The sequence below is a fragment of the Nerophis lumbriciformis genome, linkage group LG11, assembly GCF_033978685.3.
Source record: "Nerophis lumbriciformis linkage group LG11, RoL_Nlum_v2.1, whole genome shotgun sequence".
Taxonomy (NCBI): Eukaryota; Metazoa; Chordata; class Actinopteri; order Syngnathiformes; family Syngnathidae; genus Nerophis; species Nerophis lumbriciformis.
Genome location: NC_084558.2, coordinates 10,259,015 through 10,279,864, shown reverse-complemented (window position 1 = coordinate 10,279,864; position 20,850 = coordinate 10,259,015). Strand labels below are relative to the sequence as shown.

The following is a 20,850-nucleotide window of genomic DNA, read 5'->3' as shown; positions in this document are numbered from 1 at the left end:
ACCCGGGGTGGACCGCTCGCCTGTGCATCGTCTGGGAACATCTCTGCGCTGCTGACCCGTCTCCGCTCGGGATGGTGTCCTGCTGGCCCCACTATGGACTGGACTCTTACTATTATGTTGGATCCACTATGGACTGGACTCTCACAATATTATGTCAGACCCACTCGACATCCATTGCTTTCGGTCTCCCCTAGAGGGGGGGGGGGGTTACCCACATATGCGGTCCTCTCCAAGGTTTCTCATAGTCATTCACATCGACGTCCCACTGGGGTGAGTTTTTCCTTGCCCGTATGTGGGCTTTGTACCGAGGATGTCGTTGTGGCTTGTGTAGCCCTTTGAGACACTTGTGATTTAGGGCTATATAAATAAAGATTGATTGATTGATTGATTGACATGCTGTACATGATCTTTTGCATTATATTAATTCATATTATTTTGTGTTGTCTACCTCAGTGTTTTTCAACCTTTTCTGAGCCAAGGCACATTTTTTTCATTGAAAAAAAACCCCGAGGCACACAACCAGCAGAAATCATTGAAAAATGAAACTCAGTAGCCGATATTGACAGTAAAAAGTCGTTCTCGCAATTGTTGGAGATGAATTCAAACCCTAACCAAGCATTCATCACTATAGCTCTTGTCTCAAAGTAGGTGTACTGTCACAACCTGTCACATCACGCCCTGACTTATTTGGAGTTTTTTTTGCTGTTTTCCCGTGTGTAGTGTTTTAGTTCTTGTCTTGCGCTCCTATTTGGGTGGCTTTTTCCTGTTTTGTTGGTATTTTCCTGTAGAAGTTCCCTGCACCTGCTTTGTTTTCGCAATCAAGACTATTTAAGTTGTGCGGACGCTATCCTTCTTTGTGTGGACATAGTTGATTGTCATGTCATGTTTGGATGTACTTTGTGGACGCCGTCTGCTTCAAACGCTGTAAGTCTTTGCTGTCGTCCAGCATTCTGTTTTTGTTTACTTTGCAGCCAGTTCAGTTTTAGTTTCGTTCTGCATAGCCTTCCCTAAGCTTCAATGCCTTTTCTTAACGGCACTCGCCTTTTATTTATTTTTGGTTTAAGTGTTTGATACCTTTTTACCTGCACACTGCCTCCCGCATATTGTGATCATGACAAAACCGTGTTCCCGACATCTACAAAGCAATTAGCTACCTGCTGCCACCTACTGATATGGAAGAGTATTACACGGTTTCTCTGCCGAGCTTTAGACAGCACAGACACTCAACAACGGCACATTTTCGGATTATAATTACTGGTTTGCAAAAAATATTTTTAACCCAATTAGGTGAAATGACATCATCTCCCACAGCACACCAGACTGTGTACTTTTTTTTGAATGTCATTGCCTGAAATGACATGAATGAATGAACGAAATGAAAAAATTAATCCGGAACATTTTAAGTATCAGCCTGGATATGAGCAATACGACCCCTGTTACTACTTGGTATTTGATCAATACCCAAATTTGGGGGTGGGGCGGGGGTGAAGTGGGAGGTCTGCGGGGGGGATGAAGAGAGAGAAGCCATGCAGGTGAATGGGATCTCAGTCCAGCACTCGACATGACCACAGCCCGGTGGCGACAGCGCAGGAGAAGGCAGCTGAGCAGTTGAGTGAGGAGCCATGATGGGACACAGGATGCTGACATGTTGGAATGTTCCAGAGGGCACAGGATGCTGTATGGTAAGCACGTGTATTTCTCTACAGCGCACATTGCACTCAATCAATGGCGTGTGTGTGTGTCTCTAGAACGGCGGCTCATCGGCGAACATCCCGAAAAAAGTCATCTGTGTCAGCCTCTCCGCTTCCCTGCTCCTGATCCTCCTGACCCTGGGCCTGACTGGACAACTGGGGCTGCCTTATCTACACTCCCAGGTCTGATTCTAACCCCACCTGTGGCGCTCCTCGCCAAATTCATCGTCCCCGTTTTAGTCTTCACAGGCTGTCCGGATCATTGCTCCAGACCCGACCGGGGTCCTGCTCCTCAACCAGTCGGCGGTCGTGGACCAGCAGAACGGCCTAGTGACCTTTACTGTGACGTCGGGGATGAACCTCACATCCACCGTGCTCTTTGACATCAAACACGTACGTGTGGTAGCAGGACCGTACGAGGGAGAAGATGGCGTCTGAGACACTTGTGTGTGTGTGTGTGTGTGTGTGTGTTTGCACAGGGCTTGATATGTTACCAACCGCTCCGCCAGGAGAGCTGCTTCCTGCGGACCATGGAAACATCCGACTACGAGGACGTGGACTCCTTACTTCAAGCGTCAGCACGCCAGGTAACACGGCGATTGAGGACAGTGCAGAATCACATCCCTCCATCTTTAAAAGGAGGCTTGTGAAAACACGCTGAAACTTTTAAGGTTTCCGGACAAAAGGATCTCTTAGGAGTGCCTCTCTCCTGCTGGATTCCTTAAAACATCCGATCCCTGCAGCCTGGGATCTTCTTACAGAAGACCACAGCGACCCAGAGTCCGAGTCCGGGAGCAGAAACAATGGCCTCACTGTGTGGGGGCTTTTTAGCTTTTAAGACTCCTTTTTTTTGCAGTGAAATGTAATATAGCCAATCAGATGTTGTTTGGCAATATAACCTTTAAAGAGATCATTAAATATTCAGCTAAATTATTTTTTGTTTTTTTAGGTCATTAGGTTTTTAATAAGATTAACCAATGCAAAATTATTGCCTTTTATAAAGACAATAACATTTTGATTAGTAGTGTCAGATTGATTGATTGATTGATTGAAACTTTTATTAGTGGATTGCACAGTACAGTACATATTCCGTACAATTGACCACTAAATGGTAACACCCGAATACGTTTTTCAACTTGTTTAAGTCGGGGTCCACGTAAATCAATTCATGGTAAAGTATAGATAAGTATTGATTTATTTGTACAGTAGTACCTCAATTTACAACCTTACCTGGTTCCGTAAGGAAGCTCTTAACTCAAAACACTTGTATCTCAAATTAACGTTTCTCATTGAAATGAATAGAAATCATTTGCAAAGCAAATTGCAAAGCATCCCAAAGCAGCACACCTTTAACATGAACATGCCTTTTAAAATGAAAAAAACGAACTTTAAAATTAAAGCTGGAAGCAGCGATGGACGGGACCGACTTTTGCTGGGGGTTGTCAATCTATGAAATGTAGGTCTAAGTGAGACCTACATAGAGGTTTTTGTTTCATGTCTCTACGACATTCCTACTGGAAGTTACAGGCAGTTTTCTTCCTAGGAGCAGTTTTGTCTGTGTTTTATTCCTAGGGGGCGCTAGAGCGAAATTTTGAGTTTTGGGGTTTGCTTTTTTTATTAGATCGCAATTTTTGCCAGTCCTGATGTGTGTTCAGTTTGGTGAGTTTTGAAGCATGTTAAGGGGGTCAAATTACAGCTCAAAGAGGAAAAAGTGACTGTTTTTACAAAACATTTGTTTTGAAGGGGGAATTGCCAACTTCCTGGTGATTTTAGCTGAAGGATGTTATTGTATGAAATGTAGGTCTAAGTAAGACCTACATAGAAGTTTTTGTTTCATGTCACTACGACATTTCTATTGGAAGTTACATGCAGTTTTGTCTGTGTTTTCTTCCTAGGGGGCGCTAGAGCACATTTTTGAGTTTTGAGGCTAGGTTTTTTTATTAGAGGCAATTTTCGCCAGTCCTGATGTGTGTGTCAAATATGGTGAGTTTTGAAGCATGTTAAGGGGGTCAAATTACAGCTCAAAGAGGCGGTGGTATAATAATAATAACAACTTTTGTTTTGAAGGGGAATTGCAAACTTCCTGTAGATTTTTGCTGGGGCTTGTCAGTGTATGAAATGTAGGTCTAAGTGAGACCTACATAGAGGTTTTTGTTTCATGTCTGTACGACATTCCTACTGGAAGTTACAGGCAGTTTTGTCTGAGTTTTTTTCCTAGGAGCAGTTGTGTCTGTGTTTTCTTCCTAGGGGGCGCTAGAGCACAATTTAGAGTTTTTTTTTTTTTTTTTTTATTAGATCGCAATTTTTGCCAGTCCGGATGTGTGTGTCTAGTTAGTTGAGTTTTGAAGCATGTTAAGGGGGTCAAATCACAGCTCAAAGAGGCAAAAGTGGCTGTTTTTACTAAAATGTTGTTTTGAAGGGGGAATTGCCAACTTCCTGTTGTTTTTGCTGAAGAATGTCAATGTATGAAATCTAGTTCTAAGTCAGACCTACATAGAGGTTTTTGTTTCATGTCTCTACGACATTCCTACCGGAAGCTACAAGCAGTTGTGTCTGTGTTTTTTCCTAGGGGGCGTTAGAGTGCAATTTTGAGTTTTGGGGTTTGGTTATTTGATTAGATGGCAATTTTCGCCAGTCCTGATGTGTGTGTCAAATATGGTGAGTTTTGAAGCATGTTAAGGGGGTCAAATTACAGCTCAAAGAGGCGGCGGAATAATAATAATAAAACACACGAAATACAATAGGGTCCTCTGTCCCAAAGGGACATTGCGGTCCCTAATAAGAAACGTCATATAAAAACAATACATAAGAATGTAATAATAACAAACATAATAGTTGTATGATGTAATGTAATTATAATGTACAGTATTTACATTTCGGCTGCTTTTCTGTCAAACACACCACTAGCAGCGTTTTCATACTTTTATGGATAAATGTCCATCTTTTGGATGTATTATTTTAACATTCTTGGCTGGTGTTGGACTCATTCTGCCTCAGTATGGTGCAGACTAGCAGTGATGCGCTCCAATTGCGTCACCAAGTACACTTCATATTTTTGAGTATTTCTTTCTGTAATTTAATGAATATCATCTTCTTCTTCTTCTCAGCACTTTTATTCCCACTCACTTTCTTCCCTCCCATGGTTGAAAAAATTAACTTGTGTCAATCTGTAGCTATAAGCTACTGCTAGCGTGTAGGACCAGATGTTTTGGACGGATCCGTGACATTTGCTAACCTGTGCTAAATTGGCCCCGCCCACCTTGTCCAAATTTCTGCAAACTTGTCCCAGTCGTTTTGTGCTGCAAAAATATGGTTTGTAAGTTATTAATACTTTATGGTTTTTATGGTATTAACGTGTTATTATTCATAACCAGGCAAAAGCTCTCCAAACCTGTCCCAATCGTTTGAGCTGCAGAGTATTTCGGTATAATAGTTTTGAAGTTATGGTAAATGGGTTATACTTGTATGGCGCTTTTCTACCTTCAAGGTACTCAAAACGCTTTGACATTATTTCCACATTCACACACACATTCACACACTGATGGCGGGAGCTGCCATGCAAGGCCCTAACCAGCACCCATCAGGAGCAAGGGTGAAGTGTCTTGCTCAAGGACACAACGGACGTGACTAGGTTGGTAGAAGCTGGGGATCGAACCAGGAACCCTCAGGTTGCTGGCACGGCCACTCTCCCAACCGCACCATGCCGTCAGTTTTTGCCCGGACGGTTTGTAAGTTATTAACATTTTATGGTTTTATGTTATTACGTTTCATGATTTTGATGTTTATTAACATAATAGATTATAAAGACCAAATTTAACAAATACCTGTCCACATTTGGCGCTTGTGCCTCACAGAGAAAAAGGTCCTGGGTTTGATTCCCGGGCTATTCTTTGTTTTAACATATAATGACTACAGTGTTGTTGACGTTGAGTTCCAACTCAATGTCAACAACAACAAAATAAGCTATGTATAAAAGCAGACTGGTTTGGGGATATTTTGAGGAGGTGAATCATAATTTGTGAATAGCTTAAAAACTAAACTATTTAGGCAAAACATTCTTGCAGCACAAACAACTGGGACAGGTGTGAGGAGATTTTGACATGGTTGGAGGGCCGGTTATGAATAATAATGCGCTAATAACATAAAAACCATAAAATGTTAATAACTTCAAAAACGTAATGTGGGGGTGGGTTAGGCAACTTGACACAGGTGAATCACAAAACGTTAATAACTTAAAAACTACAATTGTTAAGACCAAAACATTTTGCAGCACCAACGTATGGGACAAGTTTGGGGAGATTTTGACATATTTAGGGTCTTGTCATTGTTAATATGACCTAAATTAAAGTTAAAGTTAAAGTACCAATGATTGTCACACACACACTAGGCGTGGTGAAATTTGTCCTCTGCATTTGACCCATCACCCTTGTTCACCCCCTGGGAGGTGAGGAGAGCAGTGGGCAGCAGCGGTGCCGCGCCCGGGAATCATTTTTGGTGATTTAACCCCCAATTCCAACCCTTGATGCTGAGTGCCAAGCAGGGAGGTAATGGGTCCCATTTTTATAGTCTTTGGTATGACTCGGCCGGGGTTTGAACTCACAATCTACCGATCTCAGGGCGGACACTCTAACCACTAGGCCACTGAGTAGGTACACGTTAATAACAAAATAAAAACTTAAACAACTTAAAAACCATAATGACCCTGTCAATATTTTTTGCTGCACAATTGAATGGGACGAGTGTGGGTAGATTGCAACATAGTTAGAGCCTAGCCATGGGTAATAACACATTGACAATACGTAATTAACATCAAATGTTGACTTAAAAACTATAGTAGTTGGACCACAGAATTTTGCAGCACAAACTAATGGAACAAGTTTGGGTGATTTTGACAAGAATAACTTAAAAACCGTAAAGTTAAAGTTAAAGTACCACGGATAGTCTCACACACACACTAGGTGTGATGAAATTATCCTCTGCATTTGACCCATCCCCCTGTTCCACCCCCTGGTAGGTGAGGGGAGCAGTGAGCAGCAGCGGTGGCCGAGCCCGGAAATCATTTTTGGTGATTTAACCCCCAATTCCAACCCTTGATGCTGAGTGCCAAGCAGGGAGGTAATGGGTCCCATTTTTATAGTCTTTGGTATGACTCGGCCGGGGTTTGAACTCACAACCTACCGATCTCAGGGCGGACACTCTAACCACAAGGCCACTGAGTAGGTTGTAACGAGAGTTTGCAGGACAAACGTACAGTAGCACAAACTATTGAGTCAGGTTTGGGGAGATTGGGGCAACTTCACACAGGTTCTTTGCTGGGGCAACTTCACACAGGTTCTTTGCTATACCAACTAATGGCGGGGATGCTTGTAACTCAAATGTCTGCTTGCAACTTAAAGCATGACAATTAGCCAAGAGAGGGTAGAGAGGGTCGTTATCTCAAAACACTCCTGGGTTGAGGTACCACTGTATTTGTGGTTTATCCTCCTGAGATATTTAGCTTAACATAGCTGCAGTTTGAATCTTTGTACTTTTCTGTCCAGAGTGACTTCCAGCTGTCTGTGAATGAGACCCAGAGGCGCACAGAGTTCTTAGGGGTTCTGGCTGCCAGTCAGGCTGACATGTCCACCATGGAGGAACCCTTCCAAGTCCTATGTCGGGACAGAACCATCCACTGGACCAAGAGGGCTGAAGGTAAAGGTTCACTTCCTAGCATCAGGGGTGAGGCTTGTTCAATGAAAGTAGCAGTTATTACTCCACCAAGAGGTTCTGTATTGGCTGGGGGTGCAGCCATTGTCGCCTGTTCATTGCACTCGGCTCAGCAATGCATTGCAGACGGTTGCTAACTTTGCTCAGTGCTTCATTGTGTGTTTTTGCACATTTATTTGCTTGTTTGTTGGTCTGTTAGTTAGCAACATAGCTCAAAAAGTTTGAGGGATAAAACTTTCAAGAAATGTCAGAAAAGGGATAAGGAACAAGTGACTAGAATTTGAGGGTTATGATGATCACAGTCTGGATTTAATATTGTTTAAAAACGGAGTCTTTACTTTCAGGAGATTCCGATGGCTTTTCAAGTTGACTGTGGTAGAATTTTTTTTCGCCAAGTAGGAATTATTGATTATTACCTAACATCTTCAGAGCAAGCGCATACAAAACGGTTTACGACCTTTGAAATAAAATTCCTAACATGAAGTTGGCACGTTGTGTAAATCGTAAATAAATACAGAGTACGATGATTTGCAAATCATTTTCAACCTATATTCAGTCGAATAGACTGCAAAGACAAGATACTTAACATTCAAACTGGTAAACTTTTGTTATGTTTTGCAAATATTAGCTCATTTGGAATTTGATGCCTGCAACATGTTTCAAAAAAGCTGGCACAAGTGGCAAAAAGTTGAGGAATCATCATCAAACACTTATTTGGAACATCCCACAGGTGAACAGGCTAATTGGGAACAGGTGGGTGCCATTATTGGATATAAAAGCAGTTTTCATGAAATGCTCAGTCATTCACAAACAAGGATGGGGCGAGGGTCACCACTTTGTCAACAAATGTGTGAGCAAATTGTCGAAAAGTTTAAGAACAACATTTCTCAACCAGCTATTGCAAGGAATTTAGGGATTTCACCATCTGCCATCCTTAATATCATCAAAAGTTTCAGAGAATCTGGAGAAATCACTGCACGTAAGCAGCAAGGCTGAAAACCAACATTGAATGCCCGTGACCTTCGATCCCTCATGCGGTACTGCATCAAAAAGCGACATCAGTGTGTAAAGAATATCACCACATGGGGTCAGGAACCCTTCAGAAAAGCACTGTCAGTAACTACATTTCATCTGTAAGTACAAGTTAAAACTCTACTATGCAAAGCCAAAGCCATTTATCAACAACACCCAGAAACGCTGCCAGCTTCGCTGGGCCTAAGCTCATCTTAGATGGACTGATGCAAAGTGGAAAAGGGTTCTGTGGTCTGACGAGTCCACATTTCAAATTGTTTTTGGAAACTGTGGACGTCGTGTCCGCCGGACCAAAGAGGAAAAGAAACATCCGGACAGTTATAGGCGCGAAGTTCAAAAGTCAGCATCTGTGATGGTATTGGGGTTTTTTAGTGCTCAAGGCATGGGTAATTTACACATCTGTGAAAGCACCATTAATGCTAAAAGGTACATACAGGGTTTGGAGCAACATATGTTGCCATCCAAGCAACGTCTTTTTCATGGACACCCCTGCTTATTTCAGCAAGACAATGCCAAGCCACATTCTGCAAGTGTTACAACAGCGTGGCTTCATAGTAAAAGAGTGCGGGTACTAGACTGGCCTGCCTGTAGCCCGGACCTGTCTCCCATTGAAAATGTGTTGCGCATTATGAAGCGTAAAATACGACAACCGAGACCTCGGACTGTTTACAACCTAAGCTGTACATCAAGCAAGAATGGGAAATAATTCTACCTGAAAAGCTTCAAAAATTGGTCTCCTCAGTTCCCAAACATTTACTGAGTGTTGTTAAAAGGAAAGGCCATGTAACACAGTGGTAAAAATGCACCTGTGCCAACTTTTTTGCAATGTGTTGCTGCCAATAAATTCTAAGTTGATTAAATAATCCAAAAAAAATAAATAAAAATTCTCAGTTCGAACATTAAATATCTTGTCTTTGCAGTCTATTCAATTGAATACAAGTTGAAAAGGATTTGCAAATCATTGTATTCTGTTTTTATTTATGAATTTCACAACGTGCCAACTTCACTGGTTTTGGGTTTTGTATATATATATATATATATATATATATACACACACACACACACAGGTAAAAGCCAGTAAATTAGAATATTTTGAAAAACTTGATTTATTTCAGTAATTGCATTCAAAAGGTGTAACTTGTACATTATATTTATTCATTGCACACAGACTGATGCATTCAAATGTTTATTTCATTTAATTTTGATGATTTGAAGTGGCAACAAATGAAAATCCAAAATTCCGTGTGTCACAAAATTAGAATATTACTTAAGGCTAATACAAAAAAGGGATTTTTAGAAATGTTGGCCAACTGAAAAGTATGAAAATGAAAAATATGAGCATGTACAATACTCAATACTTGGTTGGAGCTCCTTTTGCCTCAATTACTGCGTTAATGCGGCGTGGCATGGAGTCGATGAGTTTCTGGCACTGCTCAGGTGTTATGAGAGCCCAGGTTGCTCTGATAGTGGCCTTCAACTCTTCTGCGTTTTTGGGTCTGGCATTCTGCATCTTCCTTTTCACTATACCCCACAGATTTTCTATGGGGCTAAGGTCAGGGGAGTTGGCGGGCCAATTTAGAACAGAAATACCATGGTCCGTAAACCAGGCACGGGTAGATTTTGCGCTGTGTGCAGGCGCCAAGTCCTGTTGGAACTTGAAATCTCCATCTCCATACAGCAGGTCAGCAGCAGGAAGCATGAAGTGCTCTAAAACTTGCTGGTAGACGGCTGCGTTGACCCTGGATCTCAGGAAACAGAGTGGACCGACACCAGCAGATGACATGGCACCCCAAACCATCACTGATGGTGGAAACTTTACACTAGACTTCAGGCAACGTGGATCCTGTGCCTCTCCTGTCTTCCTCCAGACTCTGGGACCTCGATTTCCAAAGGAAATGCAAAATTTGCATGGTTGGGTGATGGTTTGGGGTGCCATGTCATCTGCTGGTGTCGGTCCACTCTGTTTCCTGAGATCCAGGGTCAACGCAGCCGTCTACCAGCAAGTTTTAGAGCACTTCATGCTTCCTGCTGCTGACCTGCTCTATGGAGATGGAGATTTCAAGTTCCAACAGGACTTGGCGCCGGCACACAGCGCAAAATCTACCCGTGCCTGGTTTACGGACCATGGTATTTCTGTTCTAAATTGGCCCGCCAACTCCCCTGACCTTAGCCCCATAGAAAATCTGTGGGGTATTGTGAAAAGGAAGATGCAGAATGCCAGACCCAAAAACGCAGAAGAGTTGAAGGCCACTATCAGAGCAACCTGGGCTCTCATAACACCTGAGCAGTGCCAGAAACTCATCGACTCCACGCCACGCCGCATTAACGCAGTAATTGAGGCAAAAGGAGCTCCAACCAAGTATTGAGTATTGTACATGCTCATATTTTTCATTTTCATACTTTTCAGTTGGCCAACATTTCTAAAAATCCCTTTTTTGTATTAGCCTTAAGTAATATTCTAATTTTGTGACACACGGAATTTTGGATTTTCATTTGTTGCCACTTCAAATCATCAAAATTAAATGAAATAAACATTTGAATGCATCAGTCTGTGTGCAATGAATAAATATAATGTACAAGTTACACCTTTTGAATGCAATTACTGAAATAAATCAAGTTTTTCAAAATATTCTAATTTACTGGCTTTTACCTGTATATATACACACACACACACACACATGTATGTACATATATGCATATACATACATATATATACACAAATGTATACATACAGTACATACACACACACACACACACACACACACACACACACACACATATATATATATTTATATATATACACATACATACACACACGTATATATACATACATATATTCTTATGTACGTACACACACACACGCGCACTCCGGCGCCTCAGGAGTGGGAAGCAGTGGGGTGGTGGTTCCCCTCTTTAGGAAAGGGGAACCAGAGGGTGTGTTCCTACTATGATGGGATCACACTCCTCAGCCTTCCCGGTAAGGTCTATTCAGGTGTACAGGAGAGGAGGCTATGCCTGATAGTAAAACCTCGGATTCAGGGAGAGCAGTGTGGTTTTTGTCCTGGTCGTGGAACTGTGGACCAGCTCTGTACTCTCGGCAGGGTTCTTGAGAGTGCATGGGAGTTTACCCAACCAGTCTACATGTGCTTTGTGGAGTTGGAGAAGGCAATCGACCGTGTCCCCCGGGAAGTCCTGTGGGGAGTGCTCAGAGAGTATGGGGTATCAGACTGTCTGATGTGGCGGTCCACTCCCTGTACGATCAGTGTCAGCGCTTGATCCGCATTGCCCGCAGTAAGTCGGACACGTTTCCAGAGAGGGCTGGACTTTGCCACGGCTGTCCTTTGTCACCGATCCTGTTCATAACTTTTAAGGACAGAATTTCTAGGCGCAGCCAGGGGGCTGAAGGGATCCGGTTTGGTGGCTGCAGGATTAGGTCTCTGCTTTTTGCAGACGATGTGGTGCTGATGGCTTCATTTGGCCAGGATCTCCTGCACTCACTGGATCGGTTCGCAGCAGAGTGTGAAGCGACTGGGATGAGAATCAGCACCTCCAAGTCTGAGTCCATGGTTCTTGCCTGGAAAAGGGTGGAGTGCCATCTCCGGGTTGGGGAGGAGATCCTGCCCCAAGTGGAGGAGTTCAAGTACCTCAGAGTCTTGTTCATGAGTGAGGGAGGAGTGGATCGGGAGATCGACAGGCAGATCGGTACGGCGTCTGCAGTAATGCGTATACTGTATCGATATGTCGATAAAAAGGAGCTGAGCCGGAAGGCAAAGCTCTTAATTTACTGGACTACATGGTCGTCTACAACCTTGTCTCCTTTCTTAGGGCCTGGCAAACAGAGGCTGGTGTACTTCTGCATCGACATCTGCTTTCCCAACAACATCTGTGTGTCCGTGTGCTTCTACTACCTGCCTGACTGACGGCTCATCAGGGGAAGTCAGTATTCGATCGCTTATAAGACTGGAAGAAAAAAAACAGTTGGGATAAATAAGAAAAAATTGGTATTGCTTCTCCATTTGTACTTCCTGTAACCATTGTAATGCAACGTCACATGTGTGTGCCAATAATAAACGCTGGGTGTCTTGCTAGTTTTTTTGTTTCTTTTAATTGAAAAACAAAGCATGTATGATTGTTTTAATGTCCTTTTAACACGCCTTCATTCATTTTTTGAAAAGCTTAACACTATTTTTGGGGGCTATACACACACACACCACAGTTTGTATTAAAACCAGTTAATGGTGCACCTCTTAAATAGTTAGTAGTAAATACTACCGTTTATAATCGTGTCCTGTGCTGGATCTCAGAACCATAAGGTGGATTATGTCTTGCAGGTTTTTTAAGGTGATCGTATACCAAGAGGCGTGTACCAGTTTTCTCCTTGGCCGTCTTGTTTTCAGCGTTACAGGTTTTTCTCCCACCCTCCTGCTCTTCAGCTCAGCACACTGTCATTAAAGGCCAGACACACCACAGCCTTCTGGTGGCCGCTGTACTCCCTCTTGATCTCCCCCGTCTCCACACACCACAGACGGGCCAAGTTGTCCGAGGAAGCTGCGAAGAAACATTTAATTTATATTGCAGTATTGATCCGAACATAAGACTCATATTCAGTGTTTAGAGATTAATACAAATAAACTTGAGTCAGAGCTTTTGTTACTGTCAAACATGAATGAATCAGTGATCCAGATTGGCAAATGCTGAAAAAAAAACCAGGTGTCCTGAAGGTTTTAGCAAGTTACTGAACAACATAGGCGTTATGATTAGTTATATTCTAATATGATGATCAATGAAACTGAGTCATTAAACAACTGTCAAACAGCAAATAAATATGATATACTTTTTTGTGTAATCCACCATTTATGACAAAATGTAGTTATATTGTCTGCAAATAATACACTTTCAAGGGGAACTGTCTTTTTTTTTTAATCATTCACAATCCTATAAGACAGGGGTGCCCGAAAATGGCCAGGACACCAAAAGACATACGTGTTCTTGTCTCTCATAAAGATTGTAAATGATAGGCCCCTTTAGGTCCTTTGTAACTTTACAAATGTTGTTTGTATAGAGATTGAACAATTTTGGTCCCGATATCGATCCCTGGGGTACGCCGCAACATATATTTAAAGCTGCAGATGTGTGTTCGCCAAGCTTAACGTATTACTACGATTCTAATTTGTTAATTAATATATGATTAATTGTGTCAAATGCTTTGGTTAGGTATAATAATCACTGCAGCTACACACTGTTTACCATCTATTGCATTGGTAATTTATGTGAAACATAAACATAAAGTGTATTTAAAATGCCACACTTTACCTGTGACGATATACTGCGAGTCCCCCGAGAAGGCGCAGTCCCACATCCAGCCTCTAGATGTCTCTCCAGGATTGTTGCTCTTGATGCTCAGCTCTGTCATGAGGGAGAAGTTGGACGTCCTCCAAATCTTGCAGGTCTGATCAGCGGAGCAGGTGGCCAACAGACTAAAGATGACAACATAAGATGCTACAAGAGTTGTGTAGATTTTTCCCTCTCTTTAAATTGGACATGGTTTCATGTTTTAATGGTGACTGTATTTGAAAGTGGTTTGCTGACGCACAAGTCACGTCGCTCAACATTTATCAGCAGGAAGACGCTTTATAGATGTGATGCTGTGTCACTGCATGCTTGTGAGTACAATATCGTATGCTTTTAGCCTGTAATTGTTTTGTTTAGTACAAACAAGAGACATATTATAGGGCTTATAGGAATTTTTAGAGCTTTTTATGTGTGCATACTTTATTCACGGTTTGTCGCCAATTGCTGAGGGTCTCTTGAAATACAACCTCCTTGAATAGAAAAGGATATACTTTATCCAAATTGTTGTGTTTACAAAGATAATAGTTTAATTTCCAGACAGCCCAAATATTAACGTTGACAAAGCTTCCTAAAGCTAGTACATAATTAATTATGACGTTTTTGAGGAGGCAGATACAACAGATGTGACAATAGCGAATGAATCAAGTCTTTTGAATAGCTTATGGACTAGATTTTGGACTAGAAAATGGGTCAGTCAAAGGAAAAAAGCAGCATTTAGATGAACTTTTCACGCTCATTGTTCTGATGTGGGTATGTAAAGTAGTTCATGCGTATACACACACTAGGTAGGGTAGTACAATTTTGCATTGACATTTTTATGCTAGTTTTATTTGATTTTTTATTCTTACCTATTATTTGTGGATTTTTTTAAGTGCCCTGTGGTACCTTTTTTTTTTAGGTGAGGGAAAATTCTAAATAGCAACTATCGTTTATCTCACTAATCAAGTAATCTATCAATTAGTTTGTTCGATTTATCAGATAAAACACACTTCGTAGTGTGTTTTTAGGGGAAAATAGGTGAAATAAAAGATTTTCTGCTTGACATAACCGTTATTCTTTTGTTATAATAAATGCACAACATCAACATTGAAATTGCACCTAACATTTGTGCATTAATAATAATAACAAATTAAAACATTACACGCTGTTAGCTGCCACAAAGATCATGGTGCCTACACACCACTGCTTTTGTGCGCTCTATTGATGCTGCCGTGTGGAAACTAGGTCCATATATTTAAAGTTCCGGGCATGCCATGTATTCTGGATTTAATCTTTTTTTTTTTTTTATAAATTAATATCATTAAACATTTAATTAATGCAACAATATTTTAATCCAATCTTTTTTTTCAATCAAATAATCGTTGCAGCCTAAATGTTATTATCAGAGCATGCGATATGGCACCAGCTTTATGGAATATTTACAATGAAAACACAACACAAATAAAATTATAGTAAACATTTAAAAATAACTCTCACTAATAGAATAAAATTGGTGTAATTGAAATTATTTTGATCCACATCTTATCTTATAACTGCTACCCGTGATTGTCAGTTTGATTAGGAAAAAAAAGGTTAAAAGAATAACTGCAATAACGAGCCAGTCTTTTGTTCGGCTTTTTGAAAGGAATGGCCCCTCAAGATCCGGCTCCATTTAAAGAACCATAAATCCAAATCTAGCAGATACTCACGTGGAATCAGGGCTAAACTTGCAGCGCAGAGAGTAGCGTTTGTGCGCAGGGATCTTAGTTTTGGGAATGAGCTGCGTCACCTCGTCTCCTACACCTCCAGCAACGTTCCACACGTAGCAATTCCCCTGCAAAGGAGGACGACTAGTTGATGAGGCCGTCGTTTATTTTAAAGACAATTATGTTGAGTGACTGACGGAGCTGTTGACGGCCGCCATGTAACTCGCGTCCGGGTCGATGTGAACGGCGTTGATCGACACTTCTGGCTCGGGAATCAGCTGCTCATTGTGGTCCGTCTTCAGATCCCAAATATGTATCACACCACTCTGGTCTCCAACTATTAGCTCCGCCTAAAACAACACAGGGTTGGCGTTACTGAAATTAAAATTATCGGCAGATAAATGCTTTAAAATGTAATATCAGAAATTATCGGTATCGGTTTCAAAATTATTGGTATCGGTTTCAAAAAGTAAAATTCATGACTTTTTAAAACGCCGCTGTGTAAATGGACGTAGGGAGAAGTACAGAGCGCCGATAAACTGCCTTTGCGTGCCGGCCCAGTCACATAATATCTACGACTTTCCACACACACAAGTGAATGCAAGTCATACTTGGTCAACAGCCATACAGGTCACACTGAGGGTGGCCGTATAAACAACTTTATCACTGTTACAAATATGCGCCACACTGTGAACCAACACCAAACATCCGCTCCGTAACACAACATAAACACGACAGAATAAATACCCAGCACCCCTTGCAGCACTAACTCTTCCGGGACGCTACAATATACACCTCCGCTACCCCCTAGCCCCCCCACCTCAACCCCGCCCACCTCATGCTCTCTCAGGGAGAGCATGTCCCAAATTCCAAGATGCTGTTTTGAGGCATGTTAAAAAAAATGATGCACTTTGTGACTTCAATAATAAATATGGCAGTGCCATGTTGGCATTTTTTTCCATAACTTGAGTTGATTTATTTTGGAAGATCTTGTTACATTGTTTAATGCATCCAGCGGGGCATCACAACAAAATTAGGCATAATAATGCGTTAATTCCACGACTGTATATATCGGTTGTTATCGGAATCCGTAATTAAGAGTTGGACAATATCGGAATATCGGCAAAAAAGCCATTATCGGACATCTCGAGCTGTAACATAACAAAATGTGGAAAAAGTGAAGCTCTGTAAATACTTCCCGCAGGGGCGCCGAAAAGGGGGGGTAAAGGAGACGGATTCTAGGGGCCCATGATGGAGGGGGGCCCAGAGAGGCCCCTAATGATGATGAAATTATAATACAGAAAAAATAATGACACTGTGTTGGGGGCCCTGTAAAGATTATTTTCATGGGGCCCAAAATCCCTAGCGGCGCCCCTGACTTCCCGGATGCACTGTAAAAGTCAATGTTCTACCTGGTTTGGATGAAGGCACACGCAGTTGATTGGCGCGTTGACCTGGAAGATCCTCTGACATTGTAGATTTCGTGACCTTATGGGGGATTGTTGAATGAACGACAACAATGATAATATTACACGCTTCCACATGTAGGTGTATTCCAGTGGTGTACCTCAGGTCCCAGATACGAGCCATGCAATCTTCTCCTCCCGTGTACATCCAGCGCCCGTCTTCATGGAAGCCCACAGACGTGATGTTCTTGCTCACGCCGTCATAGTTAATCACCGGGTTGGGGTTGTTGGAGTTCAGATCGTACATGCGGATGTGCTGATAACCTTAAAAAGGACAGTTGGATTGAATGCAGTACCGTATTTTCTGCACTATAAGGCGCACCTAAAAACCTCAAATTTTCTCAAAAGCTGACAGTGCGCCTTATAATCCGGTGCGCCTTATATATGGACCACTATTGAGCCACAACAGGTCTCGCAACTACGGGATGCATAAAGTACCGTATTTTCCGCACTATAAGGCGCACCTAAAAACCACAAATTTTCTCAAAAGCTGACAGTGCGCCTTATAACCCGGTGCGCTTTATATATGGATAAATATTAAGATTCATTTTCATAAAGTTTAGGTCTCGCAACTACGGTAAACAGCCGCCATCTTTTTTCCCCGTAGAAGAAGCGCGCGGTGCATGCTGGGATATGTGACGTTTCATTTCCATTTGTGTGTTTATGTAAAGACCCCAAAATGGCTCCTATTAAGTGTGTTGTCTGTCTAATTATAAATAATGCAGACGAGGCGTGTTAACTGAGTTCTCAACGTTTACTCACAGCGTGCTAACTGCCAGCATACAACGCTTCTCAGGGCTACCACGCATGCTCGTAACTATCGTTGCATGCTGGGTAGTGTAGTTGTTATATTTGCTAGCTCATAACAGCACATTGAGAGACACGCTTACGCGCTTAATTCAATACTCGCCGTCATTCCGGGTGGATTGACAAAAGACCTCCAGCCGCTAGATATTGGTGTCAACAGGGCATTCGAAGCTAGACTGCTAACTGCGTGGGAACAATGGATGACAGAAGGCGAACACACCTTCACTAAGACGAGGAGGCAGCGCCAGACGACGCCAACATCTGCCAGTGGATCGTAAATTTGCCCAACTTTTCACTTCGGACACCGAAGACGAAGGATTTACGAATGAAGAATAACTTCAGAAAGTGAGCGCTATGTTTATTTTGTGTGTTGTGACATTAACGTTCGAGCAACATTATGTTGCTATTGCTCTGCACTATTTTGAATTTTACTATGTTTGTGATTGCACATTTGCGTACATTTTGGGAGTGAACAGAGTTGTTAGAACGCTGGTTTTTAATATATTATTAAAGTTTGACTGACCTATCTGACTGTTTTTTTGACATTCCCTTTAGCGCAGCGTAGGCGCGGCTTATAGTCCGGGGCGGCTTATTGGTGGACAAAGTTATGAAATATGCCATTCATTGAAGGTGCGGCTAATAATCCGGTGCGCCTTATAGTGCGGAAAATACGGTAACCCCAGCCTCTACTGTAGCGTCTATTCTATGCGCCTTATAATGCGGTAAGCTTTATATATGAACAAAGTTTTAAAATAGGCCATTCATTGAAGGTGCGCCGTATAGTGCGGAAAATACAGTACATCATGTATTTTTTCTTCGTCAAACAACTAACCTGCAGCAGCAATCATACTCCTGTCAGGTGTTATTTCAAGTGAATTCACTTGCTGGAAAGAAATAGTTAAGACATTATTTAAGAACAATTATGAACCCCCCACAGTTGTCTCCTTGCCAACCGGAACTGTGCTGCTAGCCAATTAAAGGATACAGAGTCCTGGTGCTGGACTGTCCGGGTACAGATCCCGCTGTGGGCCTGCCAGAAGCGGACTGTGTGGTCGTACCCAGCCGTGGCGAGAATGACCGGGTCGCTGCCCACAGTCCCTTGATTCACGTTCATGTTGTACTGCTCGCTACCCCCCTGGCTTAAAGTACAACGGAACACATGCGATGTTAATGTTGTATTTGACATAAACATGACTAAATATCTAGTAAGCTAACGAGTAGCGTAGCTTTGCTAAATGGGTTAGACAAGTGAATATGTATCATTTTACAAAATGAGATGTGAATATTACTACGGGGAATAATTGAAAGTTAAGATTTAGGAAAGATACATTTTGTTTCGATTACCTTGAAAGGTTGGTGCAGCGGGTAGGCTGCTCGTACGTTATAGTAAACAGTTCCCTATAGCAACACGTACGAATGCAAAGGTTCCGCTTTTGCCGTGCTGCCATCTGCTGGCTCCTTTATTTAAATGACAAGCTAATTTAAAAAAATGAAAGCAAATGTGCATTTCTTCATTACAAACCGTGATCAATGTTTTAAATATTATTGGCTTGCGATACTCGACGAACGCTGATTATTGTATCAAACTTTCCTTTGCTGACATACTCGTTTTGATTGATTGATTGCAACTGTTATTAGTAGATTGCACAGTACAGTACATATTCCGTACAATTGACCACTAAATTTATGGTAACACCCGAATAAGTCCACGTTGATCAATTCATTCCCACTAAATGGTGTACTTTTTAAATTCGCCTTAAAGACATGCAGGTGCGCCGAAAAAGGGGGGGGGGGGGGGGGCGCTGTGTACATGGACGTAGGGAGAAGTACAGAGCGCCGATAAACTGCCTTTGCGTGCCGGCCCAGTCACATAATATCTACGACTTTCCACACACACAAGTGAATGCAAGTCATACTTGGTCAACAGCCATACAGGTCACACTGAGGGTGGCCGTATAAACAACTTTATCACTGTTACAAATATGCGCCACACTGTGAACCAACACCAAACATCCGCTCCGTAACACAACATAAACACGACAGAATAAATACCCAGCACCCCTTGCAGCACTAACTCTTCCGGGACGCTACAATATACACCTCCGCTACCCCCTAGCCCCCCCACCTCAACCCCGCCCACCTCATGCTCTCTCAGGGAGAGCATGTCCCAAATTCCAAGATGCTGTTTTGAGGCATGTTAAAAAAAATGATGCACTTTGTGACTTCAATAATAAATATGGCAGTGCCATGTTGGCATTTTTTTCCATAACTTGAGTTGATTTATTTTGGAAGATCTTGTTACATTGTTTAATGCATCCAGCGGGGCATCACAACAAAATTAGGCATAATAATGCGTTAATTCCACGACTGTATATATCGGTTGTTATCGGAATCCGTAATTAAGAGTTGGACAATATCGGAATATCGGCAAAAAAGCCATTATCGGACATCTCGAGCTGTAACATAACAAAATGTGGAAAAAGTGAAGCTCTGTAAATACTTCCCGCAGGGGCGCCGAAAAGGGGGGTAAAGGAGACGGATTCTAGGGGCCCATGATGGAGGGGGGCCCAGAGAGGCCCCTAATGATGATGAAATTATAATACAGAAAAAATAATGACACTGTTTTGGGGGCCCTGTAAAGATTCTTTTCATGGGGCCCAAAATCCCTAGCGGCGCCCCTGCACCTGGGGATAGGTTGATTGGCAACACTAAAATTGGCCCTGGTGTGTGAATGTTGTCTGCTGTCTATCTGTGATGGTCCTGTGATGAGCTGGCGACTTGTCCAGGGTGTACTCCGCCTTCCGCCCGAATGCAGCAGAGATAGGCTCCAGCAACCCCGAAAGGGACAAGCGGTAGAAAATGGATGTTATTAATAGCAGATAAACACCGGAACTATTTTGAATTGTGGTTATAGTATTAGTTTACATTATTTCGAACGTGCATAGAGTTACAGCATCGTACATCACATTACATTAGAGAAAAAGCAGTAGGAAGAAGTAGAGTATTAAATCCAACCCTTTTTCCGTTTCATTGCAATTGCTAACACGTTTCAGATAAATAAGTAATAATAAATATACATAAATAATCAAGTTGTCATACACATCATTCAAC

At 42.1% G+C, this 20,850-nt stretch overlaps 2 protein-coding genes across 2 annotated transcripts; one reads left to right on the top strand and one right to left on the bottom strand.

Moving 5' to 3' along the window:
* The first annotated feature begins 1,622 nt into the window (after positions 1-1,622).
* bricd5 (BRICHOS domain containing 5) lies at positions 1,623-12,502 on the top strand. Its single transcript, XM_061967433.1, has 6 exons — positions 1,623-1,682; positions 1,749-1,874; positions 1,932-2,084; positions 2,171-2,278; positions 7,232-7,382; positions 12,255-12,502. Exons 1-6 carry the CDS (start codon positions 1,623-1,625, stop codon positions 12,347-12,349), a joined length of 693 nt encoding a protein of 230 aa, XP_061823417.1. The 3' UTR covers positions 12,350-12,502.
* Positions 12,503-12,549: 47 nt separating this feature from the next.
* On the bottom strand, positions 12,550-19,165 carry mlst8 (MTOR associated protein, LST8 homolog (S. cerevisiae)). Its single transcript, XM_061967431.1, has 9 exons — positions 19,084-19,165; positions 18,725-18,878; positions 18,572-18,623; positions 17,034-17,196; positions 16,879-16,954; positions 15,664-15,816; positions 15,470-15,594; positions 13,743-13,906; positions 12,550-12,977 (listed from the first exon to the last, which is right to left on the bottom strand). Exons 2-9 carry the CDS (start codon positions 18,851-18,853, stop codon positions 12,859-12,861), a joined length of 981 nt encoding a protein of 326 aa, XP_061823415.1. The 5' UTR covers positions 18,854-18,878; positions 19,084-19,165; the 3' UTR covers positions 12,550-12,858.
* Between the last annotated feature and the right edge of the window lie 1,685 nt (positions 19,166-20,850).

Excerpts from the sequence above, each read along its gene's own strand:
- bricd5 (XM_061967433.1), top strand. The coding sequence starts at position 1,623 with ATGATGGGACACAGGATGCTGACATGTTGGAATGTTCCAGAGGGCACA. Across the intron at positions 1,683-1,748 it reads AGGGCACAGGATGCTGTATG|AACGGCGGCTCATCGGCGAA; the intron begins GTAAGCACGTGT and ends GTGTGTCTCTAG. Across the intron at positions 1,875-1,931 it reads TGCCTTATCTACACTCCCAG|TCTTCACAGGCTGTCCGGAT; the intron begins GTCTGATTCTAA and ends TCCCCGTTTTAG.
- mlst8 (XM_061967431.1), bottom strand. The coding sequence starts at position 18,853 with ATGAACGTGAATCAAGGGACTGTGGGCAGCGACCCGGTCATTCTCGCC. Across the intron at positions 18,624-18,724 it reads CAGTCCAGCACCAGGACTCT|CAAGTGAATTCACTTGAAAT; the intron begins GTATCCTTTAAT and ends ATTTCTTTCCAG. Across the intron at positions 13,907-15,469 it reads AAGTTTAGCCCTGATTCCAC|TCTGTTGGCCACCTGCTCCG; the intron begins GTGAGTATCTGC and ends TGTCATCTTTAG.